We start from the raw sequence: 23,233 nt of genomic DNA on the forward strand, positions 1-23,233 counted from the left end.
GCACTCTGACCTGCCCTCACCCAATCTGTGAGCCACGTTGGTCAGAGGCGCTGCTCCTGTCCTCTTGAAACCCCGGTTTCCACTTGCGCTCTCCACATTCTCTTGCTTCTCGTGCTCACTCGGTCTCCCTGGTTCACCCTCCGTCCCTGGTCTCTGACGGTGGGGACCAAGGGCTCTGTCCTCAGCCCTTTCCTGTCCTTGCTCTTTCTCTGAGTGACCCTCATCTCGCCCCGGGCTCCGGCTGCTGTCTGTGAGCTCCTGGCAGCGGCTTCAACTCCAGCCCTGGATGACCTCCCCGCCCACCCAGTGGCAGGCCTCACATCTGTTTAGCTGTGTAATAGTTATCCAAAACACGGCTCGTCCGAGAGTACAATGGCAAACCCGCTTCTCTCCTAGCCCCTCTCAGCTCAGTTAATGATACCACTGTTCTCTGTGTTGCTCAAGCCAGAAATCTGGAAATCCTCCATGATTTCTTCCTTTCCTTACCCATCTAAACAGTACTGCCGCATCCTTCCTGCTGTGGTGGAAATGTTCTGTCATCTCTAGTGTTCAGAAGGTAGCCACTAGCAACAGTGACTGTGGGACGCCTGAAATATGGCTAGTGTGACTGCAGAAATAAGATGTGAGTTTTATTAAATTTGTGTTGGACGGCACAGGTCTGGCCCATCAGCAGGTATTGATGGGAAACCAACTGTATGCTCGGTCTCACCTCCCTCTTCCTACCTTTTTATTCAGCTTTTTATTATGAAAATGTTTATAATAGCATGGAAAATTCTCCACTTCCAGAAGGGTAGAGGAAATAGTCATCTCCACTCTACCCACTCTGATCCAGGAGGGTAGCTCATCCCTTCCGTAGCCTCTGGACCAGCTCCCGCTGCCTCTCGTCCCCTGCAGTGCGCTGATCCCTTCCCATCTCGCTGTCTCCAAGCCGGTCTCCCTCACTGATCGTTTGCCCACTGTGTGTAGAAGTGTTTGTGTCGAAGTGTTTCTAGGGAGGTCACAAAATAAAATACACACGCTCTGCCGTCTCTCCCTTTGAAAATCTCTTGGCCTTTTACCGACAAGCAACAGCCAGGGTGTCCTCTGAATGTTAACTTAAAAGCTAGAATGTTAGCAAGATGGAAACACAGTCCTTGGGGAACAGATGTGAGCGGGCAGCTGTTATCCCAAGGTGTCCTTTCTGCGTTCAGGAAAGATCGGGCGGGAGAACTGTGGCCAGGACGCTTCCGCGTGTCTGACGGATGCATGTCTTACGTGTGTCGCCGAGGAAGTGTCGGGGCAGCAGGCTGCTGGGTTTGGGATTTGATCCGGGGAGGCAGCTCGACGGCTCTTTGGTGGAAGGATGGCAGACGTGCTCGGGTGGGAGGAGGGGGGTGCACACGGCTCTGGGTGTGGAGCGAACCTCTTCGTGTGCTTGTGGATGAGCCGGGGTCTCTGGAATCTCAGGACTCACCCTCCTTCCCTCCAAACAAGGTGGGTTTGGATTTTTAGATCTATAGTCAGCATTAGTCAGCCAGGTTAGTCATTAGTCAGTAGTCATTAGTCAGCCAGAGCTGGAGACAAAGGTTCTTGGATTGTCGCGGAATAATCTTGATTCAGCAAAACCGAGGCGGAAAGCTGTGCTCGGAGAACAGGCCCAGGGGATGCTCGGGACGGGCTGGTTTTGCCTCAGCCCCTGTTTCTTTACTGAGCCTCACAGATGTGACGACCTGTCTGCTCCAGCCCAGACTGACTGCTGTTTAACCCTCACCGGAGCCTGTGTTTTGTCCTCGCGGATAGACCTTGAGCTGACACTTGCCTTTCCCTCCACAAGCCCTTTTCTGTGGTCTGCTTTCAGTGGTTCTGGGCATCAACCCCTGCCCCGTATCCTTTGAACCCTGTGAAGTCTCAGCAGCGGGACTCAGGCCGGTTTGCGGGTTGGAGTGTTTGCGAGGCCAGCACTCCGTGTCCCTGGCCGCTTTTCAGTGCTCTCTGCGCGTCTTGTTTACTCACAGGTTCACATCACAGACATGACCCTGCCTCACCTGCCCGGCTTGGAAGACCTGGGTATTCAGGCCACGCCCCTGGAGCTCAAGGCCATCGAGGTGCTGCGACGTCACCGCACGTACCGCTGGCTGTCTTCTGAGATTGAAGATGTGAAGCCGGCCAAGACAGCCACTGTTTAGTGGCCCCTGAGCTGCCCTTGTTTTTTGGTGTCATTCGGGTCACTAGCGACCAGGCCACCTTTGGCAGAGAATCCTGTACATAGTGCCTAAGAGCCCCTATTAAAACATCTGAGATCAAATTCTTTGCCAACATTTTCTTTCTTGATTTACAAAGGGAGAGATTCAGCCATCTAGAATTTGAGCATTATTTTCTTTAAATTTATATATTTAATGCTGACACCTATATATCTTATTCTCTGAAATCCTGGAAGATTTGAATGTCCTTCTGTCAGGCCACTTGTTGTGAATGTTCCGGAAGATGAGAACCGCTTTTTAAGGTCGGAATATTGTGAAGCCCCCTGTGATATATGACGCCTTTTAATAAACGCTAATTGAGAAAAGACACAATGTCCCATAACTAATCTGAACTTACCCATACTTTGGGTATTTTTAAACGTTTGTCTTAATGATCTCTACACACATTTAAAATATAGGACATACATGGAAAACCGTTGTCTGTAGCCATGGACCCTCCGACTACCTGCAATAATTCCATAGTCCTCTGCCCAGCTCTGAACTTGCCGAGGCCTCTGCCCGCCTGCGGTTAGGGCAGCCTCTAGACGGTTTCAGACACGTGGGTGCACAGGGATCCCCTGCCGCGTAAAGGAGCGCCAGCGCGTCGGAATTAGGACTGTTTGCATAAGTTGTCAGCCTCACAGCCGAGATCCAGGTGCACAGTTGGTTCAGTGGCGGCAAGTCCCTCAGGACAGTGTGATGACAGACTCCCAGGGTTTGTGGTGAAGCTAATGCACCACCTTCCTCGGCGGCCCAGGGTTGGTCATGCAGCCGACCGCGGTGCAGCGCCTCAGTCTGTGGGGTGGGAAGGTCAGTGAAAGCCCTGTTCATTTACAGTAATGTCCGCCTCAGCCTTGCGGAGTGAGGAACGTGAGTGCTTACGTGCGTTCTCTCCCTGACCCCTCTGCATGCTCCAGAATCTTTTGTCCCCGGATGGACAAAAGTGTGATTTCTGGACCAGAAGCGTCAGCACCCCCTGGGAGCTTGTCGGGAAGGCAGGCCCATCCTGATCTGTTGAATCAGGATCTGCATTTTTAAAACGTCCCCGGGAGATTTTTGTGCACAGTGGTGTGAAAAGCACTGATGTGCAGAAACGCTGCATCTCAGGAGTGTGACTCCCGTTACTAATTCAAGCGGTGGAACCCCACCCCAGACCTGCTGAGTCAGGACCTCTAGAGACAGTGATGCACGTCAATTAAATCTCAGTGAAACTGGAGGAAAAAAATAAAACAATATTACATGATGAATCTGAAAAAAAAAAAGAATCTGATGAAAGGGCCTGGGAGTTTTATTTTCCTTAAACATGCCGGTTTATCCTCATGCACACTAATATGTGAGAATCAGTCTTTTAGGGAAAGGAGTCCAACCCTGCTTCCCTTTTTTTCTTCAGTTAAGAGATATCTTGTTGGTTTGGAGGATACTTCTGCCAGCCACAAGCCAGCCAGCAGGCACACAGATGGGTGGATTTGATTTGAAAACATGATAATTGTGTGATGTACAGTATCTGTGTGTTCTAGCAATGCTATTTCTCATCGGTTTGTATCCTAACTCATGATGTTGCATACTTGCTTTCTCTAAAACCATAATTTACCCAAGATGGTTCTTTCCTGTCACACCTGATGCCCCCTTTTTATATTTTGTAATACATCCTTTATTAATTATTCTTTTATGAAAGTTGTATTATTATAACCTATCTAACATGTAATCAAAACATAATGCCTTATCTCATATAAACAAGGCATTAAAGGAGAATAATACACCCATAATAAAATAACATGTACTCCAGTGATGATGTGAGCACAGTTGCACTGAAGGGCATAGTGAAGTGGTCAACTGCTTGCCTTCATGTGGGCAGTCACCATAGGCACACAGGTACACTGGCCTGATGTGGCCAGAAGAGTAGGTCACCCATGCATGATACACTAGCAGCTAATATTTATTGGTCACTAAATGCCAGGACTGTGATGTGTGCTTTACCCGCACCATCTCACGAAATCCTTACCACAACCTGTGATGACCCAAAAGGGTTAAATCAAGGTCGAGTTCACACAGCCACGGAGTGTTGGGGTGAAGGCTGAATCCAGGCTCCCTGACGTCAGGGCTGCAGAGAGGGTCCGTCTATCTTGGCCACTTAACTGCCGAGAGCTTCGTTGCTCTTCCTGATGTCAGCTTCTGCATTAGTGAGCAGCTTCTTGTAAAGTTCAGAACAAAACAAAATCTAATTTGCCCTAGATTTATATAGTAAATCACATTCTTAGAAAACTCAGCATGTATTAACCCCGTACCAGAAATCCCTTGTATCTGTCAAACAGTTAAATTTGCAGTTCAGGTGAGTATAAATGGGTTTTTAAGTCACGTGAGATGTTTCAAGTCTCGATTTGTGTGTTCTGACTTACTGTGCTATGTCCACCCCCACTAAATGCCCACAGTCCCCTTCCATCATTGTGATAAAGGTTGCACCCACAGATTTCCGGGGTGCCCTCCAGGGGCTGTGTCACACCTGCTGAGAACGACCACTGGGACCCCTGCCGGGGACATCTTTGAAAGTGTGTTGCCATTGTGTCTTGGGAGCTGGGTTTAGGCAAGGTGACCATGGTTTGGTTTTGTTTAAAATTTTTAAAAATTATTTGTTTACTTTAAATTTTATTGGGCTATAGGTGACTTACAATGTTGTGTTAGTCTCAGGTGTGCAGCGAAGTGAATCAGTTATACATACACATAGATCCACTCTTTGTTTAGATTCTTTTCCCATATAGGTCATTACAGAGTATTGAGTAGAGTTCCCTGTGCTGTACGGTAGGAAGGTGACCATGTTTTAATGGTAAACCATGGTCAACACCTGAAACACCATTTGAGCAGAGTGTGGTATTCCCCTGACTTGCTACCAGCTGTGCAACACACGCCTCTGTTGGCTTTTCCGTCGGGCCCAGGGCACCCCGTTGTCCAGCCAGCCGTCCCACTTTACGTCTGATTCTCTCCCCAACGGCACACTCTTCAATAGAGGACACGCTTGAGGTTCAAAATGCAAAAGGCCACCGTCGTATCTGTCCATCTCTGAGCGCTAACTTAGCCGGTAAATTAAAGCGTGGACTTGCTGTTCGTCATTTGCCACAAATTAGCACAATAACCAAGCTTTCGGTTCACGTCAACCAACCCTAAATGAGGTGGCTTTCTTCTCCATCCCTTCCCTTACCTCCTTCCTTCCAGAAGCTCCACGTTCTCTGTCTTTTAAAGGAAACTCAGCTTTTTCGGTTCCTCAGCTCGGTCCCAGGAAGCTCCACCGAGATCCGCTGTCGCTGTCCTGGTCGCTTGTTCACACGGGACAATCACACCCATGTCTCCAGCACACGCATGCGATTTCCTCAGCTCAAACGATTGTCAAAAGTCCCACCGTTAAAGAATTTCATCCACTCAACTAGTAACAGAGAAGTTAAGGGAAGATGCAGCCCTGAAGTCAGGGAGCCCGGATTCAGCCCTGGCTCCAACACTCCCTGGCTTTGTGAATTGACCTTGATTTAACTTTTTCAGGTCGTCACAGGTTGTGGTGAGGATCCCGTGAAATCCTGTGAGTAAAGCACACATCACAGTCCTGGTGTTACTAAGTCTAAGCTCTCTCTGCTCGCCACACAACAGGCCAATGAATTGGAGACAAGGTGTGGAGGCAAGGAATACGACTTTATTCGGAAAGCCAGCAGACCCAGAAGATGGCAGACTAGTGTCTCCCAAAAACCGTCCTATCGGGGTTTGGATGCCAGTTTCTTTTATAGCACAGAGAGGGGAAGGAGATGAGGAAGTAAAGTAAAAAGGTTATAAGTTTTGCAAATATACCCTGGAATGGCCCCCCTCTTGGAGGGAATGTGTTAATTTCTTCTTTCTTGCAGCCATCCACAGGTAGACAGGTCCGGATGTTTCCCTAAACAAAGGCACTTTGGTTTAACATTCAGGCAGAAGAGCAGGGTTCCCCGAGGCAGGCCATTATGTAGAGACAGTATCCTTTTAGTGAACAGAAGCAGCGGAGAGCAAAGGTTCAAGTAAAAGAAACAGATCCAACGTGTAGCCTGATTTGACTTCACACTGGCATTTAGTGAGCAATAAACATTCACTGCTGGTGTACTTACCATGGGTGGCCTACTCTTCTGGCCTTTCTTGTGCCAGCTGATGGGGATATAAGAAAGAAGTTGCTTTCTACTCAATGAATTCATTGTTTAGTGGCAGGAAACAGACATATAAACAGTAATCATTGTTAGATTTTTCAGTTTCCCAAAGGGCAGTTTATCAGTTTAGAAATTTTCAAATTATGTCATTTATTGAAGCAATAAATAAAACTAACCTTTAAACTTTTAAAATTTCAGCCCACAATTCTAACTGTTTATAAAGCTAGTGAATTTAGCGATTAGTTTTAAGCGTTTCTTATAATTTAGTTACTTGAATTTTCTTAGTTATTTTAAACTCATTTTTAAATTTAATACATTTTTGGCTACGTTTTGCAACTGACCAATATACAAAGCCTTCCCACATATTTAAAAAATTGTAGTGAAGCTAATAATTATATAGATATTAACCTTCAAGTCTGGCAATCATGATACTATTTACAAACTTAGCAAAATTCTCATCCGTTTCAACTTAAAAATCTAAGTCTGAATTAATAAAGTACACATTTGAAATTGGAATCTTAAGATAAATTTGTCAGACTCCAAAATGCTCAATTCTTTAAAATTACAAATACTTTCAATAGCAAATATGTGCAGTTATCCTCAAATTTAGCATAAACATGAATTGAGATTTGAATTCGTTCTGTGTATTTAATTTTAAGTCGTCTGGAGGTTGAAGACCTTTTCTGACTTAGGAAACAATTGTACCATCCCAAGCTTTTAGGAGTTCCCTCCTCAGTGCACGGAGATCGCGTGGGACCAGGGATGTGTCCTGGGCGCAAGATCTGGGATACACATGTCCAGGGTGATTCTTTCCACGGCGAGGAGGGATGAGTTGAGTGTCCATCTATAGGGGCTCTTCCTACAGGGACTTCAATTCCTGCTCTCCTAGGGGTGCATTTGTGGCCCATGTTCTCTGGATTCAAGGTGCATATGACCTGATCATCAAAGCTGATTTCAACCGCCCCTCTTATCATGACATTGTCATTTATACTTTACTTACATGTATTTATCCTGTGATCCTACTCTAAGTTCCTAGTCCAGATTCTAAGTTCCTGTCTTCCTGGGCCCTCCTGTGTATCTCCCTTGGCTTTGCTTGACTCTGATCTCCGGTGGCCTTGCCCTGCAGCAGCTTGTAGCAGGATTTCGGTTCCCAGCCAGAGATTGAAGTCAGTCTGCGGCAGCGAGAACACTGAATCCTATTCATGAGACCAGGGGCCAGTGACAAGGCCCTGCCTGTACAGCTTTGCAGAAAACGAATTTCCACCAAGAAACAGAAAGTAGCGAAACAAGTAAAGTGTTTATTAGGAGGAAAAAAGAGTATGTGTGGATAGACACACGGGTGGGCTCAGAGAGAGAGTCGTGCCCGCGTGGTAGTTTGAATCGCTCATATGGGGCATTTCTTCCAGGTGTCCTTTGGCCAATCATCTTGCTTTGCCTGGTTCTGAGTCCGTATTTGCTTTATCTCAGGGTCTCCCATGTATGCGAGCATATCTCTTAGCCAAGATGGATTCTAGCGAAGAGGCCTATGGGTCGGGTGACATCACTCCCTTTTCGACCTCCAGGAAGGCTTTCTGCACATGTATAGTCGGGAAGGTCTCCTTGACCTCGAGAACGAGAACTATGTGGTCTCTATCTAGGCGGGGCTTAGCTTCTCCTCTTCATCTTGGAGTATCTGTCCACAGGGGACAGACTACAGCTGTTCAGCCTGGGGCCCACCTATCTCCTGCCTCAGCTCTAAGGTCACATTGACCTTTATCCTAAGGACAAATAGAAGTTCTAGAGTGGAAGTGTGTATGGCATACCTATGAAGGGCTCTGAGAGCTTGAAGAAGAAAACCACCAGAAATGGATTTCTAAAGCTGTCTTGAGGGATCACCAGGGGACAGGTGTGAGCTGGTGTGTGAGTGTTTGGGTGAGGAGGGAGCTGTCACTGAGCGTGAAGAGAACAGCGTGAGCGATGCACTGGGGGCTCAAGAGATGCACTGGGGTGTGAGAGTCAGGTGGTTACAGTGTGTTGGGGGAGGGGAAGGAGAGAGGAGTTTAGCCCTTACCTTGGGGGTGATGCCCAGTGGTTTAGCAGGTAAGCTCTATGCAAAACTCCACCTCTTAGCTGGGAGACAAATCCCTAACCTCTCTTTCTCAGCCTCAATTTCCTTGTCTGTAAAATGGATGTGATGATAATAATACCTACAAACACCTACATCGGAGGACTGTGGTGAGGAATTAAATGAGATGATGCTGAGTGCTGAGCCTGGCACACAGTGAATACTAGGTAAATGTTAGCTGTTATCATTTAAGTAGCAATGCCATGACTGAGTCCATACATTCATTTCCTGACTTAATAAGTAGTAGCTGCCTTTCTTAAGGCAGGGAGGGATCCCTGTTTTCAAAGTGATGGCAACAGCAGCTTAATGAAGGTAACTTATCCCATTAGTAAGTAGCTGAGCTGGTTCTGACTTAAGGACACTCAGGAGAAAGACATGCTCATGATCTCGGAGAGACAGTAGTGAGTGGTGGCTTGAAGCAAGATCTTAGCTCCCTGCTGAGGAATCGAACCTGGATAGCCTGGATGAAAACCAGGAATCCTAGCCACTAGACCAGCAAGGGCTAGAGGCTAGAAGCAAAGGTTCCCTGACTCTTACCCCTGCTTGAAAGCAAGCTTGTTTCAAGGAGGCAAAAACTGTAAAAACAAGTACAAAGTTTATTATTAGAGACACAGCACAACATGTGGGAGAGCTCACGGAGAAACAGTTTCTTTAGTTAAGACAGAGCAAAGCAGAGATACACACCAGAGAGGAAGGCTGTGGGCATCCTCCCTAATGAGGAGGAACGCAGTAAAGAGACGGTTACGTCCTTTATACAGGGCAGTTCTTCCGGGTCTTTGTTTACCTTTGGCCAATAATCTCATTTCTTTTCCACGCCTGCCCTGCCCTAGGGCACTCCTCAACATGCCTGCGCAACTTTTTTCGAGATGGATGCCAGCCCGGAGGCCTATGGGGAGGTGGGGGGAGGCTTGTCACCACCTATTCTGGGGTGGAGCCCCCGCCTTTTTGATCCCTAAGGAGCCTTTCTGCGCATGTGCAGTGTCTCCCTTGCCCCAAGGATGGGAAATACGAGACCTCTTGATCTTTTGCTCAAGCAAGGTTTTAGCCCCTCTCTGTCCCTGCCATGACTGCTATCTTAAAGTGTCCACAGGAGACAAAGTCCAGCTATTTTCCCCATTCCTGTTGTTATTTCCACCTCGAAGTACAAACAGGAGGCTGGTTGTAACTATCTAGCCTAGAGCCCACCTGCCTCCTTCTTCAGGAAATGTAAACAGGAGACCAGTTGTAAATGCCTAGGCTGGAGCCCATCTGTCTCATGCCTCAGACACAGTGATGTAATTCTGGAAGGCTGTGGGGAGCATGGGAGGTAGAAGGAATGGAAAGCAGAGTTGAAGACAGGCCTAGGCACCTACTCGGCGCTCTATAAATATTTGCTGAGTGAATGAATTGATGAATGAATGGGGTGGGGAGATTCTTTCCTTATTCTTAGGTGAAAACTCCATCTGACCCCAGATTGTTCTGGTCTTGTTCAGGTAATAATCATTTCAATTTTGTAATAAAAGCCCAAGATATAATAGGCTCTATTTGGTCATCAGGATGCCCGGTGTTGTGTAATCATTCAAATTCTAGCTTGGTACCCTAACTCTCTTCTCTGCCCCCCAGCTGGGGTCCAGGAAGATAGTGTGGTTGGTACTTTTTTCAGCCTTCACTTATTTTCATCCCCAGTTTGCCAACAGAGGCTGTCCTCTCTCTGGGACTGGGCCAAGGGGGGCCGGGGGGCCGGGGATTGGGGAAAAGGGTACAGTCTTATGGGGTGAAGATCTTTGCTGACTTTAGATGTCTGAAGCAGCAGGTGTTTGGAGCTGAGTGTTGTGAGGTGTTTTCACAAAAATGATGGTTTGGGTGGTAATTGAAGCTGTAGAAATACATGTTGCAGAGGATACAGTATCATATTAATAAAACATCACCCATTAACACCTTAGCACAAATGAGGGTAGCTACACCTCACTGACAAGCATGTGAATAAAGAAGAATAATTTATGGAGATGATGTGTGTTGGGAGTGTTGGGTGGAAGCTGCCCTAAGAAATTTGAATTACGGGACTTCCCTGGTGGTCCAGTGGTTAAGACTCTGCGCTGCCAATGCAGGGGGCGCGGGTTCGATCCCTGGTTGGGGAGCTAAGATCCCGCATGCTGTGCGGCGCAGACAAAAAAAGAAGATATTTGAATTAAAGAGCTGTAAGGTAATTTAGAGATTATCTATGCCAATGTGTACATTTTATAATTGAAGGAACTGAGTAAAAACGAGAGAAATGACAGCTCTGTAGGATCCGGGTGGACAAACGCTTCTGAGTCCAGGCAGTCCGTAAATAGGACAATGGGAAACAGAAGCATAGGGGAAAATTTGTGCTTCTGTGGAAAACTGCATTGCCTGGAGTCTAGACTGGATGAGGTCCAGGTTAGCTGATTTTGATTCTAGGGAGATGCTTTACAACTCCGTAAGCTGTAGATAACCAATAACAATGCTGTTGACTAAGAAAATATACTCAACAACCTAAAAGTTGGGAGTTATGTTTTATTTGGTGGGAATTTTTCGGGCTTCAAGCCCAGGAGGCAGCATCTCAAGTAACCCTGAGAAAACTGCTCCAAGAAGGCAGGGGGGAGCGAGGATATACGGGAGTTTTGCAACAAAGGGCAAGTCGTAGGAACAAAAGGTTACTGTTAATAAAAGAAAACTAGATATTTCAAGTTAAGGAATTTAGCGCTTTTCTATGTATGGGAAGATGCAAGAGTCTGGGCTCACTGAGATCATTCCTTTGATATGCACCTCAGCCATCTGGGGCCAGTATCCTTTGTTTTCACATCCTGAGTTTCCTCGGGGCTCACCGTGGGGAGTGGCTGCAGTCTGAGGGCTGCTAGATGGCAGGTATGCTCTGTTTCCTTCCTGAGTTCCCTCAGGGCTCACCAGCTCACTGTTGGAGGGCTGCAATCACTGATGGTTATGACGTCGTTGTTTACTGATATGACAGGCAATATTCTGTTTATCAATGCAAAGTAATTCTTGTCTATATACATGTAAGTTCTGCCATGGAGTTTCAGCTGACCTGTCTCTCCCAGTTTTGCCACCAATGGCATGTTTACTTCAAGATTCCTGAGCTTTGGATTCTCCTTTGTACTGGTTGTAACACCTCACCATTCTCCTCAGGAATGAATTAAACACAATCTTTAATGTGTTCATTTTTATATCTGCCGGAGAGTCATGACTGTTACCCTTGCTTCACAATTATCCTTTACTAAAAGGACAAAAGGACTGTGGGGAATATGGGCAGCTCCCAGCTCCTCGCCAGCTCCCTCCAGAAGAGTATTTCCGGATGCGGAAGTCGGTCAATGATACCAGATCTTCAGCTTTTCAAGGAAAGCTGAAAATTTTTCAGCCTTTTTTTTGTAAATGTGTGAAAGCTCTTTATTTTTATTTTATTTTATTTTATTTTTTTTTTTGTGGTACGTGGGCTTCTCACTGTGGTGGCTTCTCCCGCTGCGGAGCACAGGCTCCGGACGCGCAGGCTCAGCGGCCATGGCTCACAGGCCCAGCTGCTCCGCGGCAGGTGGGATCTTCCCGGACCGGGGCACGAACCCGCGTCCCCTGCATCGGCAGGCGGACTCTCAACCACTGCGCCACCAGGGAAGCCCTGAGTTAACTTTTGGGTGTATCAACTGGAGGTGCCTGGGGAACGTCCAAGTGGAAATATCCAAAAAGCAGAAAGATATTTGACTAATAAGCCTATGAAAAAGGGCAGTATAATTAGTAACCAAAGAAATACAAGTGTAAATGGCAATAAGCTATTTCCTGCCTATCCTGTTAGTAAATAATAATAATTATTATTATTATACAGACTCTGCACAGATCAGTGATATGGTAATCCTCCGTACTGCTGGGAGGGTGAGAGGCGGTGGTATATAAAATGAAATGAAGAGCACTTTGGGAATACGTACGAAAATAACACTGCAAGGGATTTACCTTAGGGAAGTAATCTTGAATGTAGGCAAAGAATTAAATTTTGCTTCAAAGACGTTTATTGTTGCATTGTTCATAGTTGTAGAAAATTGGAAGTAACTACCAACCAGCAAGGCTTGGATGAATGACTGATAAAATTCCATCCTGCTATTCGGAATAAGGTTTTTGAAGAGTACTAAATGGAAAAATACTCAACTATATCACTAAATTAAAAAAAAAAGCAAGTTAAAACTTCACATGATCCCATTTTTATTGTTAAAAATGTTTTTAAAAGGGACTGGAAGGAAGTAATCAAAATGTCATCTCTGCTTCTCCCCAGGCGTTGGGATTACAGGCGTTTTAAGTATTTGTTTGATTTTGCTTCTCTTTATTTTATAAGCTTTCTGTAATATTTGACTTATATAATAATAAAACTAATAAATACAATAATAGCAACAAAATTAAATTGTAAAAAGCTGTCACAGCTATTTTAAAGAGCATTGCCAGAACATGACGGTATTTAAACACTGATGCCAGCATGGACCAGGTAAACTGAAAACGGAAGGACAAGCCTGGAGTACGAGGACAGGGTTCATCATTCGGTTGAAACTGTAAACAATTTTTTGCTGGTATGTATATACATTCGTGTACTTTCTATGACAAAGCTCTAATCAAAAGTTGGTCCTCAGATAAGCATCAAGTATTTATGCCCAAGAGTAAGTAAAAATTCTTTGCATAAGGAAAGAAACACGTATGGTTGGAGATAAGCAGAAGCTTCTGGAAGTATGATTTTCTTCACAAGTATTCTAGGAAGACCGTCTTCAAACATTAGAATATTATTGGTTTCAATATTTTGCGGGGAGAACCGCCTAATGCTTTCTTCAATAGATATCTCCCTTCTGTGACAGCTTATATATGAAACAGATAAAAGCAAGATACTCCATGGGGGCAGGAAGCGGTGAGGGGGATAGAGGGTCTGGGGCTCTGCTAGCCTGTTGTCCACCTTCTAGCCTTACAATCAGCTGCGAATGCATCTGTATGGGGTCCCTAGTCTTCTCAGAGGTAGTTGGAAAAACCCATCAGAGCAATAGGGTAAAAAAGCTATGCTCCCTGGAAAGGTAGAACTAGCCCAAAGAACTAGGAGGGAAGTGTGCTGATTGCAAACTGCCCAGACTAGGGAAGAGTGGACCAGGAAGGCTTTATCTCCAGCTGTGGGCAGTGAGAGAAGGGACACAGGAGAGGAGAATTCAGTTCCTTCCCAGGACCCACTTCAGCCCTGAAGCACAGAGCTTTTCCAAGAGCTACTCTACCAGTTTGAAAGCCCTGCTGTCACTTGCAGAATGAATCAGCTAGATTTAGAATCGAGCTGAGATACCAATCATAGGCACACATGCACACGATTAAAATTATGTGTCTATTTTCTCCTACTTAGGCACATAAGGGGTGAGACAATTTATAGGTTGTAGCTCCAGAGGGGTGCAGGGGACCCTATTCCTAAAGAGCTAGATATATGGCAAAATCCCTAATTAAGATTTTGCAAACATGTCCCTCCCTCCCCTTGCCCGTTCCCCCCACCAATAATAATCCCATTGTGGCAACATTAAAAATGGCTAAGAGAAATCACAGCAGTAGTTACAGCTGTCCCAGAAGCATCCCATAGCCCAGGCTGCCTCCCACCCATAGTGGAAATAGTGTTACCGAACCTGGCTTTGGGTCTCCTCGATCAACGTGCAGCAAAGCCAATCTACTGACACTAGGTTGTGGTGAAGGAAAGTACAGCGTTTATTGCAGGGCCGAGCAAGGAAAAGAGGCAACGCATGCTCAAAAGACCCAAACTCCCTGATGGTTTTCAGCAAAGTGTTTTTAAAGGCAACGTTTTGGGTGAGGGTTGCAGCTTGTGGTCTCTCTTCTGATTGGTTGTTTTTGGTGGTGTTTTGAGAATCTTAATCATTAAACTTCTGGTTCCAACTAGTCTGGGGTCTATGTGCTTGTGGTCAGCATGTGGTCACCGTCTTCCACCTGGGTGGTGGTCTCAGTTTTTGCAGAACAACTCAAAGATCTGTGTCAGATGGTTACGTACATCCCTTGAGGGGAACTAGGACTCTGTTTTATCACTGAACTATTGCTTAAGCTCTCATTACTTTTCTTGCTTAACTGCTTTTCCTTTGTTCCTGCATTGCCTCACTTCCTTAATCAGTAACTGCTTGAATCTGCTCTTGGGAACTCAAGGAAGGCCTAGGAGACCAAAGCCTTTTTATACAAACAAGAAATGGGACATGGAGTGACTTTGGCACCGGGGAAGGCCCTGCAGGGTCCTGCTCGGTTCCAATAACAAAGTCCATTCCTCCCATCACACAGAAGCACACGCACACGCACACCACCACCAGTGGCATCACCACCACACATGTGGAATCTGCCCATCACCTGTGGATGCTTCTCTCACCACTTCTTTTCTGCCTTGAAGATGTGCACCATCCCGACTTTGGACGAAATGCGATACCCGTCTGGCTACCGCTAGACGGAAGTCTGTAGCTAAGACCGTCCAAAGAAGGAAGAAAAGAAAGAGAGCACCAGGGCATCCTCCCAAACATTTATTTAACAGCTTCTCTGGCTCTCTCATGTTTCTCCAGAGACTTCAGAAAAAGAGAAATTTCCTGGAGTTTCTAATTGCCTTTATTTTTATTACGAGGAGGCATATGCTTTAATGGCATCATTAAAATCTTTTATTTTGTTAATTATACAATATCGTGAATATTCATATAAAAATCTTTTTATGGACAGAAGGTTTCATTTTTCTTGGGTGGTACCTAGAAGTGGAATAGCTAGATCTTATAATTAACTTCAGGAGCGAGTGTTCTATAAATGCCAATTGGGTCATGTTGATTGTGTTATTCAGATCTGCCATATCATGATTACTGGGATAGGAAGAAAGACGCATAGAGGGGCCCTATGACCTCCACTCCCTGGTGTTACTCCCATGATTAAATTACGTTACGTGACAAAGAGGCTTTTATAGATGCAATTGTAGAAGAGACCAAAATATGGCGCCCCAGAATACGCCTCCTTGTCCTAAGGATTATTTTGAACTGATTATTTTGAGAAACAGAAGACATAGGAGAAGCTCTGAAACTAAAGTAGAAGTTACCCTTTTACAGGAGGAGTTTACATTTACAAAGGAAATCTCCGTTTGTAAGAGTTTCTCCTTCTCTGTACCTGGAAGAGAAGGATGACTATAAATCACAAGAGACTCTTATCAATGGATGAGGTACCAGCTTAAGTCTGCATAACTAGTCTTACTTTTATTTACCTTACTTTTCCTGATCACTCCCATAACTGGCCTCCACCACATCCTTCTTTCTCTGTTTTTAGCTGAAGATCATGATATTTAAGCCTGAATTCTAAGCCCATTCCTTGAGGATTTCTCATTTCTCTGGTTATCTCTCCCAAGAGCTATACATGTAATAAACTTTAGTTTGTTTTTCTCTTCTTAATCTGTATTTTATTATAGTAACCCCAGAACTTAGAAGGCTAGGGGAAAGGTATTTTTCTTCCCCTACACGTTTAAAATGACTTATCAGTTGACCTCAAGATTAGGGAGGCTGGGCTTCCCTGGTGGCACAGTGGTTGAGAGTCTGCCTGCCGATGTAGGGGACACAGGTTCATGCCCTGGTCCGGGAGGATCCCACATGCCGCAGAGCGGCTGGGCCCATGAGCCATGGCCGCTGAGCCTGCACGTCCGGAGCCTGTGCTCTGCAACGGGAGAGGCCGTGGCAGTGAGAGGCCCGGGTACCACAAAAAAAAAAAAAAAATTAGGGAGGCTATCCCAGTGGATGTGCTCCATTTACATGAACTCTTTAGAATCAGACAGTTTTCCCTGGCTAGTAGCGGAAGTAGAGGAAGTCAGAGAGATTTCAAGTGTGAGGAAGAGGTGCTGGCTTTGAAGATGGAGGGGCCCAGGTGGCAAGGGAAGCAGGTAGCTTCTAGTTGCTGAGAGTGGCCTTGATTAACAGCCAGCAAAGAAACAGGGACCTCAGTCCTACAGCTTCAAGTAACTGAATTATGCCAACAATCTGAACGACCCTAGAAGTGACTTTTCCCAGAGGCTACAGAGCCCAGAGTGGCTGACACCTTGATTTTGGCCTTGTGAGACACTTGGGAGAGAACCCATTTAAGATCACCCTGGCTTGTGACCTACAAAACTATGTTGTTTTAAGCCACCTCTTTGTGAAAATTTTTTATGCAGCAAGAGAAAACTAACGCATGTACTAACTTTTTGGTCCAATAGTTTTATCACTTATTCTCTCCAGGATTGTAGATTTGCCTATTTATCTTTAGTTATGACAGTTTTTGCTTCATGTATTTTGAAGCTCTAAGGTTCACATACATGTAAGATAGTTATGCCTTCCTGACTGATTGACCCTTTTGTTGTTATAAAATTTCTACTTAATCTCTGATAATACTCCTTGTTTGGAAGTCTTCCTTGTCTGGTATTAACATAACCACACCAGGTCTCTTCTCTCCAAGAAGATATAACAATGCTTAATGTGTATGCAACTGACAACAGAGTGTCAAACCACATGAGGCAAAAACTGATAGAACTGCAAGGACAAATAGATTAATGCACTATTACACTTGCAGACTTTGGTGCCCCTCTGCATATACTGAACAGATCTACCAGCCAGACAATCAGTCAATACATAGTTGAACTCAAAAACACCATCAATCAACTGGATATAATTGACATCTATAGGATACTTCATCTAACAACAGCAGAATACACATTCTTTTCAAGCTTGTGTAGGACATTCACCAGGTAGACCACATTCTGGGACATTAAACTCACCTTCACAAATTTAAAAGACTAGAAATCTTACAATGCGTACTCTTAGATCACAGTGGAATTAAAATAAAAAGAGAGCTGGAAAATCCCTAAATACATGGAGATTAAACAATGTAGTTCCAAATAACACAAGGGTCAAAGAAGAAATCTCAAGAGAAATTTTAAAATGCTTTGAACTAAATTGAATTGAAAATAGAATTCATCAAAATTTATGAGATACAGTGAAAGCAGTGCTAAGAGGGAAATGTATAGCATTAAATGCACATAATAGAAAAGAAGAGGAAGAGTCACGTGGTGAACGAGTTGGGGAAATGGTGGCTGTAGGAGTGAGCAGGCTTGGGGTGGAGGGGGTAGCACAGAGGAAGCATTTATGACCTTCTACTGTGAGGTGAAACAAATAAAGAAGAGAGATTCCGTTCTAAAGTCCAAAAATGAGATTGAAAGATTGACCTGTCCTGGTTCCTCCTACTTCAACTTGAACCCTGATGTTCTTCAGATAGATCCTGAAGTGACAGATGAAGAAGTAAGAAAGTAGTTTCAGCAGTTATTCATATTGGAGCATCCTGAGAAAAAAGAGGGTGATGCTGATGGAGCACAAAACCCTTTTGAAGCTGTGGACAATGTTTACAAGTTGCTACTGGACAAGGAACAAAAGACGAGGGCCCTGGATGTAATTCAGGCAGGGAAATAATACCTGGAACACACTGTGAAAGATTAAAAAGGGCAATTAAAGAAGGAAGGAAAACCTACAAATGTGGAGGAGGATGATCTCAAGCTGTTCAAAGAAGCAGTATACAAACAGACCATAAAACACATTGCTGAGCTGGAAATTAAAAGGAAAGAGAGAGAATTGAAAGAGATGCATGAAAGGAAATGAATAAGGGGAGAAGAGATTGCAGCTCAAGAAAATGGTTTTTAAAAATCATTTTTTTCTCTTTTTTCTTCACATTGGATAATTTCTATTGATATGTCTGGAAATTTATGACCTTTTTGTCTGAAGTTGCCAATTTGCTATTAAGTCTACCCAGTAAATCTTTAATTTCAGATACTATAAATTTCAATTCTAGGTTTCCCATTTGGTTCTTTTTTAGAGTTTCTAGTTTTTCCTTGAGATTTCACCATCTCTACATTCATTATGTCCATCTCTTTCTTTAAATTCTTGGACATTTTTATAATAGCCATTATAAAGTCCTAGTGTTTGAATGACTACATCTGAGTCATCTTCTGGTGGGTTTCTATTGACTTATGTTTTAATGGGTCACATTTTTCTGCTTCTTCACATGTCCAGTAATTCATGATAATATCCTTGACATTATGAATGAATCCTTGTAAAGCATCTGGTTTATATTGTTTTCCTTTAAAGAATGTTGAATTTTGTTCCAACCGTTAATATACTGGAAGCTTATTTTGATGTTGTTGAGACTTGCTTTTGGGCTTTGTTAGAGTGGGTTTAGAGTGGCCCTTACCCTAGGGCATGGTTCTTACACGTAAGCAGTGGTCTTTCTATTGTCTTAGCAGGATACCCAGGGTGTTCACTAAGATGTCTCCATTGTGACTCAGCCAGAATTCCTGTATCTGCTAAGACTGTGTGACCTCTAGCATCTTTGTTATTTCTTAACCCTGTAGCAGTTGTGCTAGGCTAGACCTTGTGGAGTTTCTTCCTGGGCTCATTAAGTCTATCCCATGTCTGGGAATCTGGAGGGAATCCTCGGAAATCACCCTCTTTCTAGGTAGCTCCTTTAATTTTGGTACCCGGCACTGAAATTTACAGATGCTTTAGCAGCTCCCAAATTTAGCTCTCTGACTCCTCAGCTCAGGAGACTATCACTCTCTGCCTGGGGCTGACCATCCTATGCCATAGTTGCAAAATTGTCCCCAGATCAAGAGATGGGGTAAATGTAGGACTCAACTCATGCTTCCCTCTCTCAGGGATCACAGTTATTTGCTGCCTATTGCCTGAAAACAGGTGTCTCATATACTTTGTTCAGTTTTAGAGTCTTGGCAGGAGGGAAACTGATTCCAATTACTCCATCATAGCTGGAAGCAGACGTTGATTCCAGAAAGCCAAAAAAAAAAAAAAAAAAATTATGGTGCTTTTCCATCTATTTTCAGCTGATTCTTCAGTAAATTTGACGTAAGGTAGAGATACCCCTTTTGGAACTCATCAAATTAACCTTCATTTGCCTGAAATTCCAGAATATCTTTTTTAAGTGCTTCTTCCAATTTTTTTTTCTAATGGATAGTTTCACCTTGAATTATTTAAAGTCTCACTGGAATGCCTAAATGAAACAGAAACTGAGCTGTTGCTGGCAGGTGGCAGCTGGTAAGTAACGTAGTGCTTCAAATCATCATCCATGAGATAACATTTGAAGAACTGAATTTAAAGGCTTATGAAAGTGAATCGCATAGACAAGTGCGGGCTGCCTAAAAATTGCGTCTACTCTAGTTCTGATGGTAATGACCAAGACTTCCCTACCAGGTCACTGATGCAACTCACAATCAGGTGTGGTTAAAAAAAAACAACCCAAAACTCATGTTTTGGTCGTGATTCCAGTTCCCCTCTTCTTTTGCTGTTTTGTTCTGCAATCTGTATTGGTCTATTTTCCAGGCTAATTTTTTTCCCTTGGGCCAATTCTGCTCTTTTATAGATACTCAGGGCTGGTGAATAATTGCAAAGAATTCTGTTGCTCTGCCATTTCTCCAAGTTAAATGTTTATCGATTTTATTGACTACACCATTGTCTCTTCCTAATTAGGTACAAATGTATTAGGTTTTATGATGCTAATTCTGCAGCAAGATTCTCTTTCCTCTGTTGCTATGGTGAAAAAGATTTGTCTAAGCCTCTTGATTATTGGTGGGAAAGACCACCTTTAAAGTGGGTTTGTTACTCAGCAATTTTGCTTACCTTGTGGTTTTTTTGGGGGTCTTCCTATGTGATATTCTCACTCCTGGCTGAGCAGCTGAAGTGAAAAACTATTGTCATGGAACCCTTGTTTCTGCATCATATATAGACTTTAGCATAATGATAAATATATAGGCAACCAGTCCAGGAGGTCAGGAAGGACGTTAGGAAATAGATATCTGTGCAAAAGAAAAACTCTGCAGATTATCCGTACTAACCCCCAAAACTATAGCATAAAAAAAATGTGATTAAAACACTGAAACAAATACAACCTGATCCAGAGTAGATATCACTTAACCTTCTGATTCTCAGTTTCCTTATCTGTGAAATGGGGTCATAATCCTTGCATCAAAGGATGGTTATGATGGTGCCTAACACTGGCTGGCCCATAGAAGGTGCTTACAAAATATTTATTTCCTTTTTCCCTCCAACACATGGTCACAATCCACAAATCAGCTTTTTCTTAGCCACTGTTATCAACCCTATTCCTTGTCAGATGAATGAATCCTCTGAAATTACACAGATATTTGTAACCGATTAAGAAAGGGTACAGTTTAATCTCTTGAGAACACATTAGACGTTAAGAATGGCCACTGAGCTTGAAAGAATTTAAAGTTCATCTCTCAGACTCCTCTGCTTTAAATATTGATGATCCCCAGGCTTTAGCCGAAGGCTTCTATCTGCACGTAACTTGAGTGATTTTATCCAGCTCTTATGAAGTCAACCACCATGTACACGGTGATGACCCCCAAATTCACATGTCTCCAATCCAGATGGTTTAGACTCAATGTGGCCAAACTTAAATGTACCTATTTCTTCTTCTCCTCTCATGTGAATGGTGTTATCGTTCAAGCAATAATTATAACAACAAGAACAGCTATAACCACCAAGGCGGTAGCAACAGCAGCTCACATTTGCTGAGAACTGCTTCCATTCTGAGCATTTTATATACATTATTGCATTTGACCCTCATAATAATACTATTGTAAGATAATAGAAATATATATTGGTCTCTGTTCCCAGTTCCTGGCACAGAGCTTGTGAAACCATTGCAAATTCCTAAGTGATAAGAACACTAGGGACATCTTTTGTTCCATGGAGGTGACTCTGGGTGAGCTCCTGTATGGGGGCTGGTCACCAGAAAGACCAAGTCATGCTTAGAAGCTTGGAATTTTCAGCCTCACCTTCCATCTTCCAGAAAGGGGAGAGGGTTGAACAATCGAATTAATATTTCATCATGCTGGTATGAGGAAGCCTCCATAAAAATCTCAGTAGTATGGGATTCAGGGAGCTTCCAGGCTGGTGAGCACATCCACACTGGGAGGGTGATGTACCCCAGCTCTGTGGGGACAGAAACTCCTGCGGTCAGGACCCTCCCAGATCTCCTCTATTTATGCCTTCGTCTGACTGTTGAACTGTATCCTTTATTCTGTTCTTTGCGGTTGGCATCTGAAGTGCGGAGCAGTCTTGTCGGACTGGGCCCTTGCCATGTGGAATCTGATTATCACCAGGTAGATACTGTCAGAATTGAATGGAATTGTAGGACACCCAGCTCGTATCACAGAGAATTGCTTGGTGTGGGAAAAACTCCCACGCCTTTGGTGACCAGAAGAATCAAAAATGAAGTGTTCTGTGTGATAATAATGTAACACAGGAGACACACAGTAGGGAGCCCCAGAAACCCACACGTACACTTCTGGTCACTGAAGTTTTCATTGTGAATCGTGCTGTAAGTAGAGAGAAAGAGACACCCAAGAAGTTTCCTTCTTTACCAGTGCCAAGACAATTTAATGGCGGAAAGAATGGTGTTGGGACAATTGGGCATCTACATGCAAAAAGGTGAAGTGGGTGCTCAAATCACATCAGACGTAAATATTAACTCAAAATGGTCATAGATGTAAGAGATAAAATGATAAAACTCTGAGAAGAAAACATGAGTAAATCTTGAAGATCAGGTGTTGTTAGGCAATGATGTTGAGATATGACACCAAAAGTCTAAGTGATAAAAGAGATGATTGAAAATTTTCAAAACTGAAAATTTTTTCTTGCTGCAGATAATATCCAGAAAGTGAAAAGACAGATCTCTGAGTGGGATAAAACGTTTGCAAACCATATATCCGATAAGGTACTTGAATCTAGAGTATATAAGTAACTCTTACAAATTAATAATAAAAAGACAAATAACCAAATTAAAAATGAATAAAGTCCTTAGATATTGCTCCAGAGAAGATATACCAATAGCCAACAAGCACAGGGAAAGATGGTCACATCATTAGTTATTAGGGAAATGGAAATTAAAACCATGGTGAGATAATACTTCACACCTACTGGGAAGGCTATCATCACAATAAGGTAATGACAAATATTGTCCAGGATGTGGAGAAATTGAAACCAACATTTGTTACTGGTGGTAATGTGAAATGGTGTGGCCACGTTGGAAAACAGTACAGCAGTTCATCAAATTGTTAAATATAGGGTTACCACATGACTTAGCGATTTCACTCTTAGGTGTGTATGTTAGTAAAATGAATATGCCAACACAAAAGCTTGTTCGAGAATTTTCACAGTGGCATTAATAACAGACCAAAAGGAGAAACATCCTAAATGTCCAACAGTGGATGAATGGATAAACATGTGGCATACCCATGTGATGGAATATTACTTGACAATAGAAAGAAATCAAGTACTGATATATGCTACATTGATGAACTTTGAGAACATTAAGCTAGGTGAACACAAAAGACCACATATCGTATGTTTCCATTTAAATGAAAAGTCCAGAATAGGCAATTCTATAGAGACAGAAAGTAGATTAACAATGGCCTATGGCTGAGGGGGGATGGGGTTGGGGAGAAATAGAGTGACTGCTAATAGGTATGGACTTTCTTTTTAGTGTGATGAAAATGTTCTAGAATTAGATAGTGATGATGGTTGCTCAACTCTGTGAATATTAAAAACAATGAATTGTACATTTTTTTAATTTTATTTTTTCCCTCTGGAGAGTTTAAAAAAATTTTTTTACTGGGGTATAGTTGATTTACAATGCTGTGTTAGTTTCAGGTGTCCAGCACAGTGAATCAG

At 43.6% G+C, this 23,233-nt stretch overlaps 1 protein-coding gene and 1 pseudogene across 2 annotated transcripts in view; both read left to right on the forward strand.

Moving 5' to 3' along the window:
• NDUFA9 (NADH:ubiquinone oxidoreductase subunit A9) overlaps nt 1–2,539 on the forward strand; it is a 29,942-nt gene extending 27,403 nt beyond the window's left edge. The window contains exon 11 of the mRNA XM_082666440.1: nt 1,995–2,539. Coding sequence (XP_082522566.1) covers nt 1,995–2,165 — 171 coding nt within the window. The 3' untranslated portion in view covers nt 2,166–2,539. The remainder of the gene's footprint in view (nt 1–1,994) is intronic.
• Nucleotides 2,540–12,948: 10,409 nt separating this feature from the next.
• Nucleotides 12,949–18,127, forward strand: LOC309829369 (dnaJ homolog subfamily C member 8-like; annotated as a pseudogene). The gene is made up of 3 exons: nt 12,949–12,957; nt 13,421–13,446; nt 17,575–18,127. The product of its transcript is annotated as a dnaJ homolog subfamily C member 8-like (transcript).
• The last annotated feature ends 5,106 nt before the right edge of the window (nt 18,128–23,233 follow it).

This window comes from Grampus griseus, assembly GCF_964374135.1.
Source record: "Grampus griseus genome assembly, chromosome: 11".
NCBI lineage: Eukaryota > Metazoa > Chordata > Mammalia > Artiodactyla > Delphinidae > Grampus > Grampus griseus.